This window comes from Hibiscus syriacus, unplaced genomic scaffold, assembly GCF_006381635.1.
Source record: "Hibiscus syriacus cultivar Baekdansim isolate YM2019G1 unplaced genomic scaffold, ASM638163v2 tig00111779_pilon, whole genome shotgun sequence".
Lineage (NCBI taxonomy): Eukaryota > Viridiplantae > Streptophyta > Magnoliopsida > Malvales > Malvaceae > Hibiscus > Hibiscus syriacus.
The window spans coordinates 2,017,840-2,037,290 of record NW_024063176.1 but is presented as its reverse complement, the minus strand read 5'-3'; the positions used below and the strand labels follow the sequence as shown (position 1 = coordinate 2,037,290).

The following is a 19,451-nucleotide window of genomic DNA, read 5'->3' as shown; positions in this document are numbered from 1 at the left end:
GCTCTTTGACAAATACCAAATACCAAAATCCTAAACCCCTAAAACACTAACACAGCAGAATCAAGTTTCTCACTCTTACGAGTGCTGAGCCGATTACCATCACTATTAGGTTCTCTCTCTGCTTCTTTGATCTTTTACAAGTTTCTTAGTTGAATTTTCAGTTTTTTTTTAATTGAGGACTGGAAATTGCGGTGGTTAACGTATATTATAACACAGATTCGGTACAGTGATAAATATAAATATGTGTAATTGTATAATGTTATCATATGTGTAATAAGTTATTCAGGACACAGATGTTTCGTAAAAAGTAAAGAATCTAAACAACACGTTATGTGTGTAATTGTATATGTCAATCACTTGACAAATTGACCGATTGTTATTTGGATTTAGGGATAAAAATGACAACTACGAAGATTATTTCTCATTGTCTTGTTCGAGCTTCGATCCCTAATCGGTTCTTTAGTGCCATTGTCACGGTCCCGACATCTCTTGGATTTGCTAACAACGTCTCTAAACCTGTTGGCTTGAAATGTTCCTCCAAGCACAGAACACCAATGGCAGCTTACAAGATTAAGCTTGTAGGACTTGATGGTGTGATGGATGAGTTTGAGGCCCCTCGTGATGAATACATTTTAGATGCAGCTGAAAATGCAGAAGTGGCGCTGCTCCATGATTGCCGAGCTGGAATCTGCGCGGCATGTGTCGGGAAGATAGTGTCCGGTTCGATGGATCAGCCGGACGCCACCCTCCTAGACGAAAAACAAATTGCCAACGGTTATCTGCTGGCTTGAGTATCGTACCCAACTTCGGACTGTGAGATTCACACTTGTAAGTACATTGATATTTGACACTATTTCTCTAATTCGAACAGAACATGATTATGGATGAATACCTTTCGATCATTACATTACTTTCACAAATGAAGTATTGCATTGAATATAACTCATTTATTTTATTTTAAATTCATATTTCTTACAAGAGATACTTAAAATATCTATATTTATGTTTATGTTTGATTTTATTTGAAAATAATAAATATGATAATCTATGATTTATTTCTTTATTATATATGGATATATTTTTAATACATGTTCAATCGATAAAAATGTTTGATTAACATTCACAAACATGTTTAGAAACATACTAAACGAATATGTTTGAAAAAACTAAATAAACACGTTAAAAAACATACAGAATATAAAATAAATAAACAAAAATGAAATTTTAAACTTCTTGATAAACTTGTAAAAAGATAAACCAATATAAACAAAATTTATCCGTTCAAACTCGATTCATTTATAACTCTACTAACTACCGATGATTCTTCATTTTGCTTTTGTTGTAAATACACACGTTTGTCCAACTCTTCATTCTGCTTTTGTTTATCCAACACATAATCAGACATAAAACCTTTTAAAGCAACTTCAAATACATGAAAAATTTAGAAATGAAATTAAACATACTATAATTTGACACACACCTAAATCTGAATAACATACGTCAAAAAATAACATCCTACTATTTCATACTCACACCTTAATCGGAATAACATACGCCAAAAAATCACATACCATTATTTGACACTCGCACCTAAATTTGAATAACATACGCCAAAAATCACATACTATTATTTGACACTGGCCTAAATCCGAATAACATACGCCAAAAAATCACATACTACTATTTGACACTCGCACCTAAACCCGAATAACATATGCCAAAAATTGCATACTACTATTTGACACTCGCACCTAAATCTGGATAACATAGGCCAAAAGCCACATACTACTATTTGACGCACACACCTAAATCCGGATAACATAGGCCAAAAGCCACATACTACTATTTGACGCACACACCTAAATCCGGATAACATAGGCCAAAAGCCACATACTACTATTTGACGCACACACCTAAATCCGAATAACATAAGCCAAAAATCAGAAATGATTAAAGAATATATGTGCTTATATATATAGCATATATACACATGATATTTGAAGATCAAATCCCTGAGATTCGTTTTCCTTGAACAGAATCACAACCTCCTTTATATTAAATGCTAATAACAATGCTAACGTTTTACAGAAAATTTACCAGAAGTTACAATGTAAGATAGGATTTGATCAAGCCAAAGTCATAAAAAAAACAAGGTGATTATTTGATATCTAGGTTGAAATACAAAGGCGTCAATCATATGAAACAAGAAATGGAATTACCATGCACAGAAATGAATCATACGAAAGCGTCGCCGAGCCTGTATATCCTTTATCCTTTTCCTTGAATTTGTTTGTCAAACCCTGAAAAATACAAGAAGCTCTTCAATCGAACAATGACAAAACAATGTAAACATGTGTATGCAGATTTTACACGGAATGCATGCTCGTGTCGACTGATTCAATAAGCATTTTTCCAGAAGAATGGAAATAGCTAAAAGGAGAGCAATATTTCACCTTAACAATCATCCCACATCTGCAAATCAAACAGAAGATGAGAAAACAACACAGTCAGATTACATTTCAAATCTTTGAACGGAGAAAAGGGGAAAATTACAACAAAAAAATGAAGAGAAAATAAGCCTTACTCGACAAAGCTGTCAAAATCGAGTTCTACCTTTCCACTTCCGTTATCGTACTTGGAAATTAGAACTTGAAAAACAGGAGGTGGAACTGTATATCCAAGGCTGTACAGAGCATCCCTTAGTTCCATTGAATCAATTCTCCCACTTCTATCTTTATCAAATCTGTCGAATATCGCCTACAAATTCCGAATCCATTGAACGTTAATCAAATGAGTAAAGATGTTGAACGATTAACACGAATACCATGTTGCTCGAACACAAGAATGTCGGTTACAGGTATATTCAAAGTTCAAATCTACATATTTTAAAGTTCCTTTAAGCATTATATTTTCATACATATGTTCGAATATATGTCAAAACGAGGGTTAGATATGAATATTTAAAGTGAAATGAAAAATCAAAGAAAATGTTTAATCACTTACCCGCCAATGACCAAGGCAGCTCCAGAGTGCAGCAAACTCCACAGGCCCTGAAATTGAAAATTTTAGCAACAATCATTTCATTCGATACATATTATATGTGCTTAAACCCAGCTCGAAATACTTGTTTCCGATTATGCCTTATCCCAGTTCAAATTCGACTCTATAACTTAGCATTTAAGCACAAGCAAAACACCATGGAAGCTCAATTAACAGAGCGATTAAGTCTGGGATTCAAGTCTCATTTATGCAGATAATTTCTTCAAGTTCACGTTGGGAATACATAAATAATGAAGCAGGAAAAAAAGAATGAATTTTACCAATTCTGTGGGAATCATAAGGATTCTTGAACAAGAACATGAGCAACCTTATAGTCCTAAGATTAAACCTCTGGTAACCCGAGGATAGCGCCTGCTGCAACTCGTGTTCATCGATGAATCCACTTCTATCCTTATCCACCATTTGAAACGCCCTCACGACATCTGGCTGTGTTCCTGCCGGAAACCCACCGCTCTGCCCATAACTTAGCGACGGACGAGGTGGCACCGGCTCCGGAGGAGGGATTCCGTAGTAGCTTTGGTATTGGTTCAGCTGCTGCGGAGGCGGAGGCTGGTGCTGTTGGTGGCCGTAGGACTCTGGAGGCAACTCCGGCGCCGACGGCGCCGTGGAATGAGATGAATTGTACCTTGAAAATTCCATTGATTTCAAAATTCGAAAGACAATTCGCTCGTTTGCTAGATTTCCCCCCTGTCGGTATCTGATAAATTGAATGCAGCAGTTCGATTTCGATATCTTTGTTATTTATAAGGGATAAATCAGAGTTTAGTTCCTAAATTTTACGTTTTTCCTTGACTTTAGTCTTTGAACTTTGTTTTCGTCCACGTTAGCCTCCTAAATTTAACATATTTTTTTCATTTTAATCCTATTAGTGATGTGACATTTCAGGATTATATCATGTGGCACATAATCAAAAAGACTAAACATATGAAAATATATATATCAAAATTCAAGAACCAATAAAAATAAATAAATAATTATATGACCAATTTGAAAAAATTATCAAATTCAAAGATTAAAAGTTATTTTATATTTATTTATAGACATAATGTCGAAAATTACATCTATTGTTTGATTATATAGTCATTTTGGCCCCTAATATTTTATTTATTAGAGCATTTTGGCCTCAACATTTCCTTTTGGGTGAAAAATAACCCTATGTGAATGAAAATCATTAGTTAATGAGCGGTTAACGCTCCAAAATAGGGGTCTTTTTACTCCCAAAATAAAACGTTAAGAGCCAAAATGCTCTAGAAAAAATAATAAGGACCAAAGGGACTATTTAGTCATATGCTAAGGGTCTTTTTGACCTAAAATAAAACATTGAGGGTCAAATGCTAAAACAATAATAGGGGCCAAAATTATCATTTTAATAAACATTGGAAGCTAATTTTGCCATTATACCTTTTCATTTTCATACTGTCAAAAATTTAAGGTTGAAGTACGCCATAGGTCATTAAATTTTGATTAAGTGATCATTTTGGTCACTGAAGATTTAGAAGTTATAAAACGATCATTAATTTTTTGAATCTTTACAAAATAATCATAAAAATTATTGAAATAATTGCAAAACAATCATTAAACTTTGTCAAAATGTAACAAGATGGTCCTAATACCTTGAAAATTAATCGATGCCTCAAAATATTTGAAAATTTCATTTTTACCTTGAAACTTACAAGTTTGTGCAAAAAGTACATGCCTAAAGGAATTGGGTTAAATCCTAAGTTGGTTCGATGACATTATGGCCATGCTACTTTTATGCTCATTACAGTTTGACCCTTACATGTTCTGAATATGCTATAAAGGCTCTAAAAGTTTCAATTTAATTTCATTTCTGCTGCGACTTCCAAATGTAACGTCCCCTGCCCTTTATGGACTCTCGACTTGGTCCAACTCTCGAACCGGTCTGACCGAATCAACCATTTAACGTGAACCAAAAACACGGAAATCACATGTAATCATAAAGATATGAATATCAAACAGGTCATACAGATTCAACATTTAGCTGGAATAACATTTCATGCACAAACATTTTACTTTAAAAAGAAGCCCCATAATACACCTTAAGAACTAAGGCAGTTATGGTTTTAGCTGAAAAATCAACAATTTGTGGAGATGGCAAGGTAATTTGACTAAAAATAAACTCTCCATCCCACCGCTTATAATCCATTCTAATACGAGCAAATCAATACGGTCGGTATCGCTGGCCATTGTCGCTGCCACCGTGTTTTCCCCTGCTGCTCGAACTGCCACCACTCTTGCTGCTGCCACCTCGACTGTGTCTCTGATGTACAGGCGGGCTTTGAGGTTGTTGCGCTCCCGGTTGTTGCCTGCATCGATAGATGATCAAGGTCTGATCGTTGGGTGCATATTATAGATATGGCCTATGGGTTGAAAGGAACTGAAATATTCGCTTTGCATGGAAAGAACAAGGACACAAATTTCTAAAAGTTTTAAGTATTGGAAAGAAAATAACGTTACTGAACTTACAGAACATATCCAATCCGGCCATCGGGTAGAAGCATCGGCATCATTGACATGCCGGTAGGTGTTGCTCCCCTTCCGTAGACTAAGGGCTGTAGGAGACATAATTATATATATATATATATATATCAGATAAAATCTAGAGAGAGAGAAAAAGCATAAAACCAAGTAAATCAAAGGATGATAGTTAATAAAGATATAAGAATAAGCTATCGAACTTTTGCCACGTTTCCTCAAGCAGCATCAACACTCGAAAAAGTAAGAAATTAGTAAGGATTGTTTAACATAAAACCAAAAACAAGATAGAGAGACAGGCATCCCGAACTTTGAGTTTAATCTTGTAGACAATCTTGTAGAGGAGCTTTTAGTCATAAATTATACAAATGCCAAAGGTGCTCATGGGAATATCCCGGATATGCCGAATGAGTAAAATGCAGAGATAGAATGAAAATGAAAACATGAACAGACAAATGTAAAGTATTGAGAGACAACAATAATGAAGAAAACCCATATGCATGGAGAAATATATCACCTGCTGGATGCCTGCAACACCGTATCCTGGACCTAAAGCACCATAGGCACCCCCAATGAGACCATACCCGATCTGAGGTGGATAACTAGGAAGAAAACTGGAATTCTGCGAACTTGACCCCCCAGATGTCTTTTGATCTACTTGTGGCTTCGCAAGAGAACATTCCACAACTTGGCCTGAGAAATGGGAACACTAACATTCGGAAATACATCCACTAAAATAAATGTAAAATGGATAAGAACTCAATAATCACCATCTAATTCATATCTTTCTGTGTTCCTGAGTGCTTTCATGGCACAAGATCTCTCTGCAAAGTGAACAAAACCAATTCTATTTCTCTCTTGTCCAGGTTTTGCAGGAGGCAGAACCACTTTAGTGATTTTTCCATGGTGTTCAAATAGCTTCTTTAACTGATCTTGTGTTACAGCCTTTGGCAAATTCTTTACGTAAACTGCCTTTACCTACATAAGATGGGTTACCTTAGACTAACAAATCGAAATTACAGTAAGGAAGACACATGCATGTGTGTCAGCTTAAACACAAGAAAATAGAACAAATCATTCAATGAGACATGCATGAAACATAAACTACCAAAAGAAACCTGCAGGAAGTCGGGAAGTGAAAGAGAGAAACTATACGATACCTGAGAAGAAGCAGAAGAATCGGCATTCTTAGGATCAGCCCAGCTCACAGTAGGAGCATTATTACCGAGTCTGAATTCCAAGTTCATCATCTTCTGCCTTGAATACTCAGCACATGCATTGTTATAGTACTCAACAAAGGCAAAGCCCCTGTTATTACTTGAGTTCTTCATATCCTGCAAGCACAAAAGCAAATACATCGCGGCATTACCACTGAACAGCCCTAGAGATCACAAGTACCCAATAATATAAACTAGTAGAGACGACAACACATATACACAAGGCCATTAAACTAACCTTCACTAATTCCAAACCAGTAACTCCAGGCCCAACCTTTGACACGACCTTCCTCAGGTCTTCCTCTTCCCAGCTTCTTGGAATATTACCAATAAACAATCGATGCTTTGATTGGGAAGTAGAACACCTAACTTTTTTACCCTGAGAGAGAGACTGATAAGTTGCTCAGCAACCAAAGAAACATGATTGTGAAGACCAAACATAAGAACAAATAATGTTGTTGTCAGAACCAAAGAGAAAACGGAGATGGATACACAAATAATCTGTAAGTTGCTTTCAAGTTATGAGATGCAACATTTTTTTAGTTTGGATAATATTATTATATGAGTGATGCATAAGAAGACTTGTCACCTTAAATTCGGCATTATTTAGCTCATCAATGGCTTTATCGGCCAATTCTACGCTTCTAAAAGTCACAAAAGCAAAGCCCTTGTTTTCACTTGAATCTTTACCTTTCATAATCCGAACCTACCATCATAAAGTATGATGCATCAGTATTAATCTCAAAAAGGGAAAATAGTTTCACATTTAGCAGAAAAAAAAAAAAAAGTGTACCTCAGTAACCTCTCCAACAGATTCACAAAGGCCTTTCAAATCCTCCTGAGAAATATCATGTGGAATGCCTCCGATATATACTTCAGAACCATGAGGAGGACGAGCAAGAAGCTCAGCATATGTCCTCTTTTCATCCTCATCAAGTTCCCCATCAGCATTTTCAACATCCTGATCTTCTTCTTCTTCTTCTTCCACCTCTTCTTCTATTTCCTCCTCTTCTTCTATTTCCTCCTCCTCTTCTTCCTCTACCTCCACTTCTTCATACTCCACCTCTTCTTCCATGGTTTCCTCGGGATCGTTATCTTCATTGAGATCAATCCTCTCAGCGGACTCAACAGGCTGTTCAAGCTCATCCCGTCCTTCAGAATCCACTGACTTAGAAGCCGTACTTGCCTTTGGCCTCGGCATCTTATGTATCTATTTAAATAAGCTTGCAAGGCAATTCTGAAGAAGGCACAGAGGCCAGAAGAATTCAAGGGAAGAAGTACACACATATTGAAAGGAGGAAACAAAATGATGGCCACAAGGATTTTCAGATACGTATCTCAATTGAAACTCGTGTCATGAGATAAAGACTCAAAAGGGGGTTGCAAGGTTAAAGACTTTCATCAAAGGAATAATTAAGCAGTAGGTTTTTAAAGAGAAAAGAAAAAGATATTTCTGAATGATAATTAAGAGGCTTATGAAGTGGTGCAAGTTATCAAGGGACAAACTTGCTCAAAATCAGAACAAGAGTCATATGATTGCTGTCGAAGAAAAAAGAAAATATTGACATGTTTAAGCTTATGCCAGCTTCTTTCAAAACGTAATGCAAAGCGACAAAACAAAATTACAACATAAAATCAAGCATGACTAGTTCAAATATACAGAATAGGAAATAAATGAGATTACTGGAAAATGAAAATCAAGCAACCTAACCTAATCAAATATAATAACAGCCCCAAACTAAATAAGCACCAAGATTCTTACAGTTATCATAGTTTGTTCGGAAGAAAATAAAATTGATTGGCTATCAATAAAACAAGTTATATGATAGTCCACTGTTTCTATACTCTTATTCAGCCTTCATAGTTCATGCAGTTATATAGAATAGGATTAAACATTACAAATAAAAAAATGTAAGGCTTCTAACACTCGATTAACAAATCATCTGAACGCACCAAGAAGGAAAACAAACACTCGCGTTCCATATATTTCTGCAATTTGAGTTTTAACTTAATGTTCGAAACCTATTCATAGCTCGATAATAACAGAGAGTGTACCCTATCCTACAAACTCGAGAAACAACATATTTTTTTCTTTTTCTTATCAATATTATCTAAAAATTATGAGGACAATAGAAGAGAAGGGCAAATATAACAACACCAAATTCTAACAATACATCTTTGGTATAGTAATTAAGGACTTAGGGCCTAGCTTTTCTCTCCTGCGTAACATACCACAGTTCACTTTTTGCACCTAATATGCAGCATTCCTTCATTAGAGAACAATTCTTTACCAACCAAGTCATTAAGTAATCCAGAACTCTTTACCCTCCAACTAAAAGTTTAAAATTTTGAAAACTCCAGTAAAGTTAAACAAATACTCATCTCAAATCAGCTCTGGATAAATGAAATAAGAAAGAAATTCCCAGAAATGGAAGTACATTTTTTCCCCCGAGAACAAGCAAAACTTGGAACATTCCAATCATGGGTTTCGAGAGAGAAAGAGGAGATACCCGAGTTCTGGCTGTAGGGATAGAATCCAACAAGGTTTGACAGCTGAGATAGAAAGTGCGTAAGCTTTATAGTGTGAAGTTTGGAGGTAAAACTGCAGAAAGGAAACGCCTTTACTTTTCCTTTCCGTTGTTGTTTTCTCGAGAAACAAGCAAAATACGGGTCAAATCCTGAAAGAGGAACAACAGAATAAACATAGAGGAACACGCTTTACACTTGTAGATAAAATTTTTTCACATTTTTTTGGCAAAACCATGAACAAATGGAATGAATTTGCTGCAGATCTTTTCTTTATTGTTTGAGGATTTTAGTTTTGTTTTGTTTTTTTATTCCAAACCCGCTATACTTGTAGGAAATTTTATTTAAGGCACGGAACTTTGTTGAGTTTTGATAATATACCACTAATAAATAATAACTATAAATATTATTTTATGGATTTCATGGGATTGGAAATTGTTACTTGTAGATGATATTTGATTGATTTAATTCAAGTTTTGACCCTTAAATTATTCCAACTGTTCTAGTTTCATTTCTAAACTTTTTTTATATATTATTTTGATAATAAAAAATTTACTTTGGTGTCTAATTTTTTTTCTAGGGAAATACAACAAATACAATAACAAAAACAAACATAATTAATATATCCGATAACTATAACCAAAAGTATACATAACAAGGTACCATCGAACAAAAACTTGAATATATGTATATATACCAGAAGTAAATATTATAACACAACAAAACCGAATGCAACCTAAGACATTAAGAATTTAGTGCCTCGACATTACCTTTGAACCAAGGCCTCGTTCGTATTTTTTTTTTGTTGCATAAACTATTATTTATGTCTTGATTTATCAGATTTTGATTTTTTTTTAAATATTAGTAAAAACATGACATATGACACATTTTTATAAGATGTTAAGGACTTTCGAGATATAAAATAGAAATGATAATTTAATTCTTAAAATGAAAACACAAATATAATCCAACGGTTACATAGAAAATAAAAAACTTTAGTTAAAGAAATTGTATTATTATAAGTTGGTCTAACAGGATAAATCATTACGCTCCTTAATGAAAATAAATCTTTTGATTAATTAATGAAAGTAAATTAGATTAAAAAAATCATCCTCATAATATACTTTTGTGATATCTTATTAAAAGTAACTGATAAATCGAATGTCAATAATTAATAAAAAAAATACTACCATTTGTAAGTAATACCAAATTCTACTTTTAAAAGATTTTAACATGCTTAAGCCTTAAAGTTTATTAAATCAATCATATTGGTAACTATCTACAACACATTTGACATAACCATAAATAAAGAGATAAACAACTAAAATTATAAATGATTGTTATTTAATATATAGATTGTATAAAATTATTTTAATCAAAAATTCTAACTTGATTACCTAAAACAATAGTTTACGAAATTTGAAGAGTGGGGATAACGCTTAAACAATCCACTAGCTCCTGAAAGAGTGCGAAGAGATTGAAATCTTCTTTGACAAACAGTTTGGTCCATGTGAAAATTCAGGCATTTCTATTCCTTTCGGATGAATTTATCTGCCCCCTAGCAGTATGTATGTAGAGCAATGCTTGCTCATGTGATCTTCTATTTCTATTTCATGTACTCCAACACACTTTGGGTGATATCTTCAAGAAAGGATACAAAGCCCATGACACTAGTTAGGCCGGTTCCGTCGACATCCTGCTCCTCGATGAGATAGTTCTCGAACGCCGTTGCATCATCCTGCCCTCCCCGGATAAATACTAGTTTGGGAGTGATACATCGCTCTTGCTTCAATTTGTTAATTGTAGACCGCAACAAACCTGATAAGCATACAACGGCTCAGAAGAAATCAAGCTAAAACAGTCTATATTTCAACTTTTTTATACTGGCAAGTGACCGAAGAACTCACAGTCCTGGGGTGGAGGAAAAGGAAGGCTAGGATCTGCTGTAGATGAGTAAAAGACGATTAGCGTCGTGAATGCATCGAGGAAAAATATTGGACTACCACTGGTGATGAGAGCAGCACGACTTAAGGAGTGCCGTGGATAGGCTTGTTTATCTGGTGCTGAATATGATGTTAGGACCGGATAGATTGCACGGTGAAGAGAACTTGGTTCCAGTGCACTGCACCACACACGTGGAAGAAACGAAAATAAAATAAAAAGGATAAGTGGTAAGAACTTACGAGATAATCTGGCTATTACGAGTTTACAGTTACGCTAATTATCCGAATGATAGCTTCAAGATTGAATCCTATACTAGTTAAGTGGATTTAAAAGGCTTAAAAGCAAGCATCAGCAAGCAAGGCCAAATGAAACAAAGACTGATTCTACCAAGTGTAGCTTAAGAATAACCCAGATCAAAAAATTTGAGTACCATGTGTACCTGAAAAGACATTGCACATAGATACGGTAGTCAGGGTGAACACCTTCTTCATGGAAGCGCAGAAGAGGATTTCGAAGCAAAGCGAATACCAACCGAGGCAGAAGTTGCAGTTGGGGGCATTGCGAGAAAGTCACGTCGACCTGACTTGTCATTGAACTACTTCCATTTTTGTATTGGGCAAGTTTAAAAGCTTCATTATATTGAGCTGTGAGGATTACTAGCCAATCATGAAGCAACATCCTGCCCTCTCTAACTCCGTCCTCCAAAGAGGCTAATATGACCTGTAGAACCGATCATATGTATATAAACTTCAAGAGATGATACTCAGAAATAAAATGCACAAGCATGGACACATGCATGAAAGATGCTAAAAGAGAGAAAGGAAGGGGGTGAACCTTGTGAACAAGCAATGATAGAACCACTTCGGGATCAACAGCATCATAAAGTTCATTAAGGTTTCGGGCAGTTCCATATTGCAAAGTTCGTATCCGAAGTCGTCGTTTAATATAATGTTTGCCTCTGCATAAAAATGTCACAGCAAGATTCAAGCCTATCCCACAAGTAGTGCCAGAAAGCAATATTGTCAATCAAATATGCTTTTAATGATTTGAACTTCTAGAAGATTTTGTATGAATTGTGAAAAACCAAAGTCTATGTTCCTCAACCTGCAAATGAGGCTAGAATTGTTTCATGTCCTCAAGAATGAACAATTACAAAGTTATTCATATTTTTTGTCCGACAATGTAATGCTCCAAATATTGAATTAAGGATTTTATTGAAAAGATTTAAAAAGAGGAGGATTTATTCGATTAAATGATAAAAGATGAGAATGATTAGGATTAATGGTTTAGACTAAATTGTAGTAATGAAGGCTTAAAAGGACATTCTGGTCAATTGGAGTTAAATGAATTTAAAATTCATTTCTTTTAGGGTATTAAAGTAAAGAGTAAGGGGAAAAAGGGAGGTAACTTGGTCAACTCTTTTCCTTCTTCTTTCCCGTGCATAACTCTCCTCCATAGGTCAAAGGTGAGTTTTCGATTTACTAGTTTATTCCTTCGTTTTTGGTTGGGTTTTGAAGCATTGATTATACTAGAAGCTTAAGGAAGGATTAAAGGGAATCAAAACTAAGTTATGGATGAGATATTAAAGATTGAAGAAAATGAGTTTTTGAGTGATATGTTAAAATAGGAGTTTTTATGGATGTTTACTGGTAGATTTGACTTGTCACAGAAGTAAGTGAAAGGTTAGAAGCATCGGATGTGTGTAAAAACAAATTAGAAATTTTGGTGTGATTCTTAGAATCAAATGCTCTTGAGGGATACTAGATGTTTTAAATAACTAAATGAAGGAAAGTTAGTATGGATAAGTAGAGAGAGTTAAACAGCATTGTTGGGTGTAAATATAAAGAAATTTGGCCCCATTTGGCTAATAATCGGGTTAAGAACTGGAAAATCTGGGCAAGGGTATCGGTACTGATACTATCAGTAACGATACCGGCGAGGTAGTATCGATACCATGGTAAGAGTATCGATACCAAGCAACATCGAATCTAAAATTTGTATCGATACCGGAAGGAGGTATCAGTACCATAGTATGGTAGTATCGATACCATGGTAAGGGTATCGATGCCAGGCAACATCGAACCTAATATTGGTATCGATACCGAAAGGGGGTATCAGTACTATAGTATAGAAGTATCGGTACCAGGGTAGTAGTATCGATACTTTGGAACCAGAAATGTTAAAAATAGGTTGATATTGATATAGAAAGTTAATGGTTAGGAAATATACTAACATTGGGTATGGTACATGTTTTAATGGATCTTGAGTAGATCAGAACCAAGCTCCCGAGACAAGCAAAACTAAGGGCAAAGACAAAGTACCGGAGTAATCAGCCTTACGTTTTGGATACTTAGCGAGGAAAGTCAGGTGAGTGCATTCATTAAGTTCATTAAGAATTATAAGTAGATATTATTAAAAACATGTTACATGGGTATATCAGTACGAAGTGTACTACAGACACTTTGTGTGCAAATTCACGGAATTCATCATGAGTTGATGAATCACCATACAGGCACTTTGTGTGCAAATCCACAGAATTCATCATGAGTTGATGAATCATCATACAGGCACTTTGTGTGTAAATCCACGAAATTCATCATGGGTTGATGAATCACTGTACAGACACTTTGTGTGCAAATCCACGGAATTCATCATGGGTTGATGAATCACCGTACACGCACTTTGTGTGCAAATCCACGGAATTCATCATGAGTTGATGAATCACCGTACAGACACTATGTGTGCAAACCACGGAATTCATCATGAGTTGATGAATTACCGTATAGGCACTACTTGTGCATTCTAATAAATGAACATGAACAGAAAGTGGGTAAATTACCATAATAACACCAATGGTGCAAAGTTATAAGGTTTACAATAAATTGTAAAGAGTTGCTCGATATTAGAATTGTTACCCTTTATTTATGTGTATAAGTTGCTTATGATTAAGTATGCCTCACTAAGTAATACTTAACGTGTGTTTATTTCACGCGTAGGTTGAATACCAGCTGAGTAAGGAGATCATCGGACATCAAGTCAGAGTCGCCTAATCAGTAACAGTATGACATACCTGTCTACTTTTGATATATTTTAGTTGGCATGTAATAGGTTTAGTAAAAACGCTCTGAAAAGCTTTTGAATTAAACTACTGTAAAACGGTGAAAGGTGAAACATCTCTTTTATTTGTCTATTTAAGTTTAATGCATGTTTTAATTATAAGTAAATTATAATGGTTTATAAAATGAAACAAATTTGTACGGATTTTCAAATGGAAACTATTTTAAAAGTGATGTGACATCTATAGCTTGTATATATAAAGGTATACGGGAGATGGGTGTTACAGACAAGGCTGGTAAAAGTGATCAAGGAATAGAATATCCACCAGGAATAATATACCTACTAGAAGAAACCAATTCAGAACCAGAGAGTTCCTCAGGGGGCACAACAACAGTGTATTGAAATGCAATCTGCACCATAGGTTGTTCAGATGCAGATCTGCAAATAACAAAAATAAATGGAGAGATTATAAAATCAGGATATCATAAAATTAATGCGTAGAAGACAACAAAGTAAATGTAAAGGGGGAATGTTTCAAGCGTTTAGGTAGTTCCAATTGGTCCATGCAAGAAACAAACATAATGAGAAGCTGAAAATAACATATAAATCAAAATAAAGAAAATTGTAATGAGTTCATACCTGGAAAAACCAACATCATTAGCGAAATCAAAGTCATAAGCATACGTTGCATAAGAATCACAACAAATAACGTGCTGCACATTTTCATATTGCGGGTCAGGGAAGAAGTGACCATACTGCAAAAGAAGTGAGAAAGAATTAATATATTAGGATTCCTCAGTAATAGGATTTGAAAGAAGTATGGGCCTATGGGGCACTTACAGAATGGCCAGGCTTGAATTCAGTAGATGTCCTTAATCTTAGTACACAATTAAATGCATATGGTCGACTTAGCATTCGATACCTGCAAAGTAACATTAATAAAAGCAATGAATGAACTTTTCATGTCATTAACTAAAGTAGTTATGAAGTGCTGAAACAAAAATAGGCACTAAACGCCATCTTCTGAGTTCTGAAAAAAAGAATAAATTATAACTGTATCTAAGCTTAAAGCAAATGTAATTATTCTTGTATCCTTTTGTTATGCCATTAACCAATAGAATAAGTCCACTAAAACCAAATGATAGAATTAGAGGAGTAAATAATGTACTTACATGTCCTGCGGAAGTGTTGAATCTTCTGTATTTGAATACAAGAAAAGAGAGCCGCCACTTTCTATGCTCAGAAATTTAAGAGAAGCCAAATCTGTATACTCGTTTGTAACAGCAAAAATGTCCACACAAACACCAGCTTGAACAGCCACAGCAGCCTATAAAATGTCAATGCTACATTTCTCAAACCATACAGCTAAAATTAGAGAAAACGAAAGTCAATCCAAATCTACCAGATCTTTGTAAAATGGTGTCTGCTCAGGAAGTAATGCACGGTCAGCATCCTCTCCTTTACTGGCATATTGCTCACCATACCTTCTTGTATCTAGTTGCCCAGGTCCATGATCAGGAGGACCCGAGAGAAAGGCAAACACTCTAGCTGCAGTTACATACAGGGAAGACAAAAGAATGTAGCACATTACATAGATATTCATGATGCCAAAAAACCAAGAAATAAGGACATTGCAAATCAGAAGAACCTCAATGATTATCATGCATACCTAATGCAAATGTATTTCCATATTCTGACCCAAGGTAATTGCAAAGAGCTTCCATTGCTGAACCAAAACCTCGACCACCCATCAACACACCATCGAACTCTTGACCAGTCCCAGGGGTTCTCTCCCATGAAGTAGTTGGTTTGAGAGTTTCAAGCGCAGATGTGATATGATCCTTACAAGTCTCGACCTGTATAGATTATTGATTTTAAGTAGACCAGTAAATACTAAATCACATAGAGAGTTTGATTGATATAAACAAGGCAACACAACAAGATCATAAGTGAAAGACTCTACCAACTATGCTTTATCTCAGATACAAATGCGCTGCTCGTAAGTTCTACAAAGGGTTATGGCAAAGGACAAAAATGAATGGAAAAACAAGTGCAGAATACATACTGGAGCCAGGAATTGTAATAAAGGCATGACATCTTCAAGTTCAATTGGAAAGGTGCCCTCCGCATCTTGAGGGATAAAAACATTCTTTACAACAGGTATAGGCCCTTGAACATCATATAACCCTAATTTGTGGCTGAAAGTGGCAAGGCCAAAAAGGGACTCAGGTGCAAGAGCTGCAGTAGAAATGAAAATGAGGGAATCAACCTTCCAACTACAAAAATTAAGAATAAACAAAACCAATGAATCATTTATCCAACAATTAAGAACCTTCCAGTGCTGCCTGCAGTGCACTTTTAGTAAGCTCCAAAAATTCTTCAGAAGCTGCAAACAAAAAGTAAGTTTTATATAAGTCTCTGTAGATTAAGGTATATAAACAATAATATAAAGAACTAGCCATCATGCATGATATATGCTAAATGATTAAGAGAAGAACCAAGTAAAATATCAACTACTTTTTAGTTCAGTGTTTTTTCTTTTCCTTCATGAACATCCTACTACAAGCAACATAGAAACTCATATTTTTCTCCTACCTTTTTCTCAAGCATCGAGGTGAAAAATCTCATTAAATGTATGATAAACCAGTTACACAAAAGTAATCTTTAATAAAGTTAACTGTCAAACTACACAATGCCCCCATATTCATGTTTAACTATATACATAAACAGAGGAGCTGCATGTGTACATGAGGATCATGAACTAGTAAAGAAAAAGGGACATTATAGATAGAAATCTGAGTATGCCATGAACATAAAATGTTCTTTTAACACTTTGTCACTATAAACTGCTGCACTTAGTAATCTTTTTCAGTTTCTTATAAAATATTGTAGTTTTCACACTATAATTGATCCTAATCAAGACTGTCGATTTCAAGAAATTTCTTCCACACAAACTTGTATGAAGGAAGAAGAAAAAAAAATACAAAATCCATTTTCTACCATAATTCAGCACCACTAAATTGAGATTCAAATAAAAGAAATCACAATATTGAAATTCGTAAGATTAGAACAACGTGAAGATTACAACTATTGCAATTGGGATCATCTCTGATACACAATGTATAACAAAAATAGTAATATCAAAATGAAGTCTAGCAGAGTAACCGAAGATCTCACACGACAAGTCAACGGCTGCAACATACACCGGACGAGCATGCAGAATTTCTTCCTCCGATCCTTCTACTGCACAGAAACAAGAAAATAAAACAGTAAATCTAGTCCCCAAAAAACTTCATAATCCATCACTTTCATCGTCCTTGTTCTTTTATTTCTGAGCAATCAAATTACACTTACAAGGAAGCTCGAGATCGATAAAAGACGACATCATTTCAGCACATGACTGAGGGTGAGAGTATCTGGAGATGGCTTGAGAAGATAGACCGTTGAGTGTGCCGCAAAGAGAGCAATTCCAGGCCCATTGATCGAGCTCGCAATAGGTATTGAAGTAGGCATAGCAATTCTCGCATCGAGGCAAAATATGTCCGTCCGATCCATAGACCGGCGCTTGGCCGTTCTCATCTTTAGCGGCGAAAGGCGTCACGGTTAATCCCCAAGGAATGCCCGACGCTTCTTGTGCATCGGGATCTACAGGGAATAGTGACACCGTCGCACGAACCGCCATGGCTCTCCCGTACTATTTTCTCTCTAAATTTTCCCGGAAATAATGTGACTGGATCTCTTCTGTATGTTAGCAAAACCAATACTCGTGGAGATAGCCAATAAGAAACGGAGAGTATACCACGTTGGAATTTGGACGATGACGTGGCAAATTATATATAAAAAAACTTTTTTTCAATAATTTTTGAGTTTTTAACTTCGATAACTTCTTTTACTCCTGAAGTTTCAGCTCAAAAATCTAAATCTTTAGTATATTAATTAAAGTGTTAAATAGTAAAAAAACATTTAAAAATAAATAAATAAATAAATAAATCTCTAAAAAAATAATTATCAATTATAAATAATTATTTTTAATAAAAATAATGATTCGAATAATTTTTTAAGTGATAATATTAGATATTGCAATCGGTCGAGTCTGACTCTATCCAAGAAGCAAACATCTTATTAAAATCTGATTCGATTCGAGTTTAGAGAGGTTTCATCTAACCTAAAATTTAACTACAATTTTGAGGATAAAATTTGCATTCGACTTAACTCAAAAAATAAAAAAAATATTTTTATTCGATAAAATAAGAGCTTAATTGAAAACAATAGAAAATGATATTATAACAATTTCCTCTAAATTTATATAAAAAAATTTATTATTATCACGTGTCAGATCATGTCAAAGATTTTTAACTCTAAATTCAAATTCGATTCAAAGAATTTATTCTTAACAAAATTCTATCAAACCAAATTTTTTTTAAAAGTTATTAACTATACAAAATTAAATCAAATTAAATTATCATCTCTAAATAATATGACAAGTGATACGATGAACTGTATAAAAAAGAAACTCCATGACAAATGACACGTATGAAGAGTTAAATTGGATGCTAAATTGCTAATTATCGACTAGGTGCTTAATAGATTTTTCAGTTATTTACAAATATTTTTTCTTTTAGATTTAAAAAGGTTAAAAGTATTATTCAAAAAATAAAAAATTATTTAAAATACAAAAATGTGTCTTCAGACTCGGCTGAACAAAGACAAACTTTCAGACTCGGGCCGATCTTACTAGCTCTATCAAGCTTAACCCAGAGTAGGCCAAGTTTCACCAGACAAAGAAGTTCGGTTTATTCACTACGTCCGAGTAGAAAGACAACTATCCATCTTATGTTTCGGTTCCGAATTTGATCGGGTTTGCAGTAACTACCTTAGTCCCGAATTTCTTTCTTCTTTTCTTCAGATTTCATATATCATCCCAATGCACCCGCAAAGATTATAACAGTAGCAAGAACTGCATACTTCTGATACGTATCGGTCAATGTTTGCTCAGTCGATGCTCTGGCTGTCGAGGTAGAGCTATTAGGCTTAGCATCAGTCACAGAACCCCCTATTAGGTTTAGCATCAATCACGGAACCCCCAGAACCTGCAGCCAATTTTGGTCCCGGATAACATTTCAACAATTCCATGAATACTAACAAATCAAA

The 19,451-nt window shown here is 34.9% G+C and overlaps 4 protein-coding genes across 4 annotated transcripts; 1 reads left to right on the top strand and 3 right to left on the bottom strand.

Annotated features, from left to right (window-relative positions):
* Positions 1–384: 384 nt before the first annotated feature.
* LOC120170488 (ferredoxin, root R-B1-like) lies at positions 385–791 on the top strand. Its single transcript, XM_039178441.1, has one exon. It carries the CDS (start codon positions 399–401, stop codon positions 789–791), a length of 393 nt encoding a protein of 130 aa, XP_039034372.1. The 5' UTR covers positions 385–398.
* Positions 792–2,022: 1,231 nt separating this feature from the next.
* LOC120170487 (probable calcium-binding protein CML48) lies at positions 2,023–3,762 on the bottom strand. The gene is made up of 5 exons (XM_039178440.1): positions 3,321–3,762; positions 3,004–3,050; positions 2,585–2,757; positions 2,454–2,472; positions 2,023–2,300 (listed from the first exon to the last, which is right to left on the bottom strand). The coding sequence occupies exons 1-5, from the start codon at positions 3,697–3,699 to the stop codon at positions 2,190–2,192; spliced, it is 729 nt and encodes a 242-aa protein (XP_039034371.1). The 5' UTR covers positions 3,700–3,762; the 3' UTR covers positions 2,023–2,189.
* A 1,235-nt stretch (positions 3,763–4,997) lies between these two features.
* LOC120170486 (heterogeneous nuclear ribonucleoprotein Q-like) lies at positions 4,998–9,441 on the bottom strand. The gene is made up of 9 exons (XM_039178439.1): positions 9,284–9,441; positions 7,567–8,007; positions 7,363–7,479; positions 7,012–7,152; positions 6,717–6,890; positions 6,327–6,534; positions 6,074–6,249; positions 5,548–5,633; positions 4,998–5,387 (listed from the first exon to the last, which is right to left on the bottom strand). The coding sequence occupies exons 2-9, from the start codon at positions 7,972–7,974 to the stop codon at positions 5,243–5,245; spliced, it is 1,455 nt and encodes a 484-aa protein (XP_039034370.1). The 5' UTR covers positions 7,975–8,007; positions 9,284–9,441; the 3' UTR covers positions 4,998–5,242.
* A 1,464-nt stretch (positions 9,442–10,905) lies between these two features.
* Positions 10,906–17,982, bottom strand: LOC120170444 (protein transport protein SEC24-like). Its single transcript, XM_039178380.1, has 14 exons — positions 17,655–17,982; positions 17,478–17,543; positions 16,633–16,686; positions 16,366–16,538; positions 15,970–16,156; positions 15,703–15,848; positions 15,473–15,627; positions 15,141–15,222; positions 14,940–15,055; positions 14,640–14,738; positions 12,078–12,201; positions 11,683–11,963; positions 11,207–11,421; positions 10,906–11,117 (listed from the first exon to the last, which is right to left on the bottom strand). Exons 1-14 carry the CDS (start codon positions 17,980–17,982, stop codon positions 10,906–10,908), a joined length of 2,238 nt encoding a protein of 745 aa, XP_039034311.1.
* Between the last annotated feature and the right edge of the window lie 1,469 nt (positions 17,983–19,451).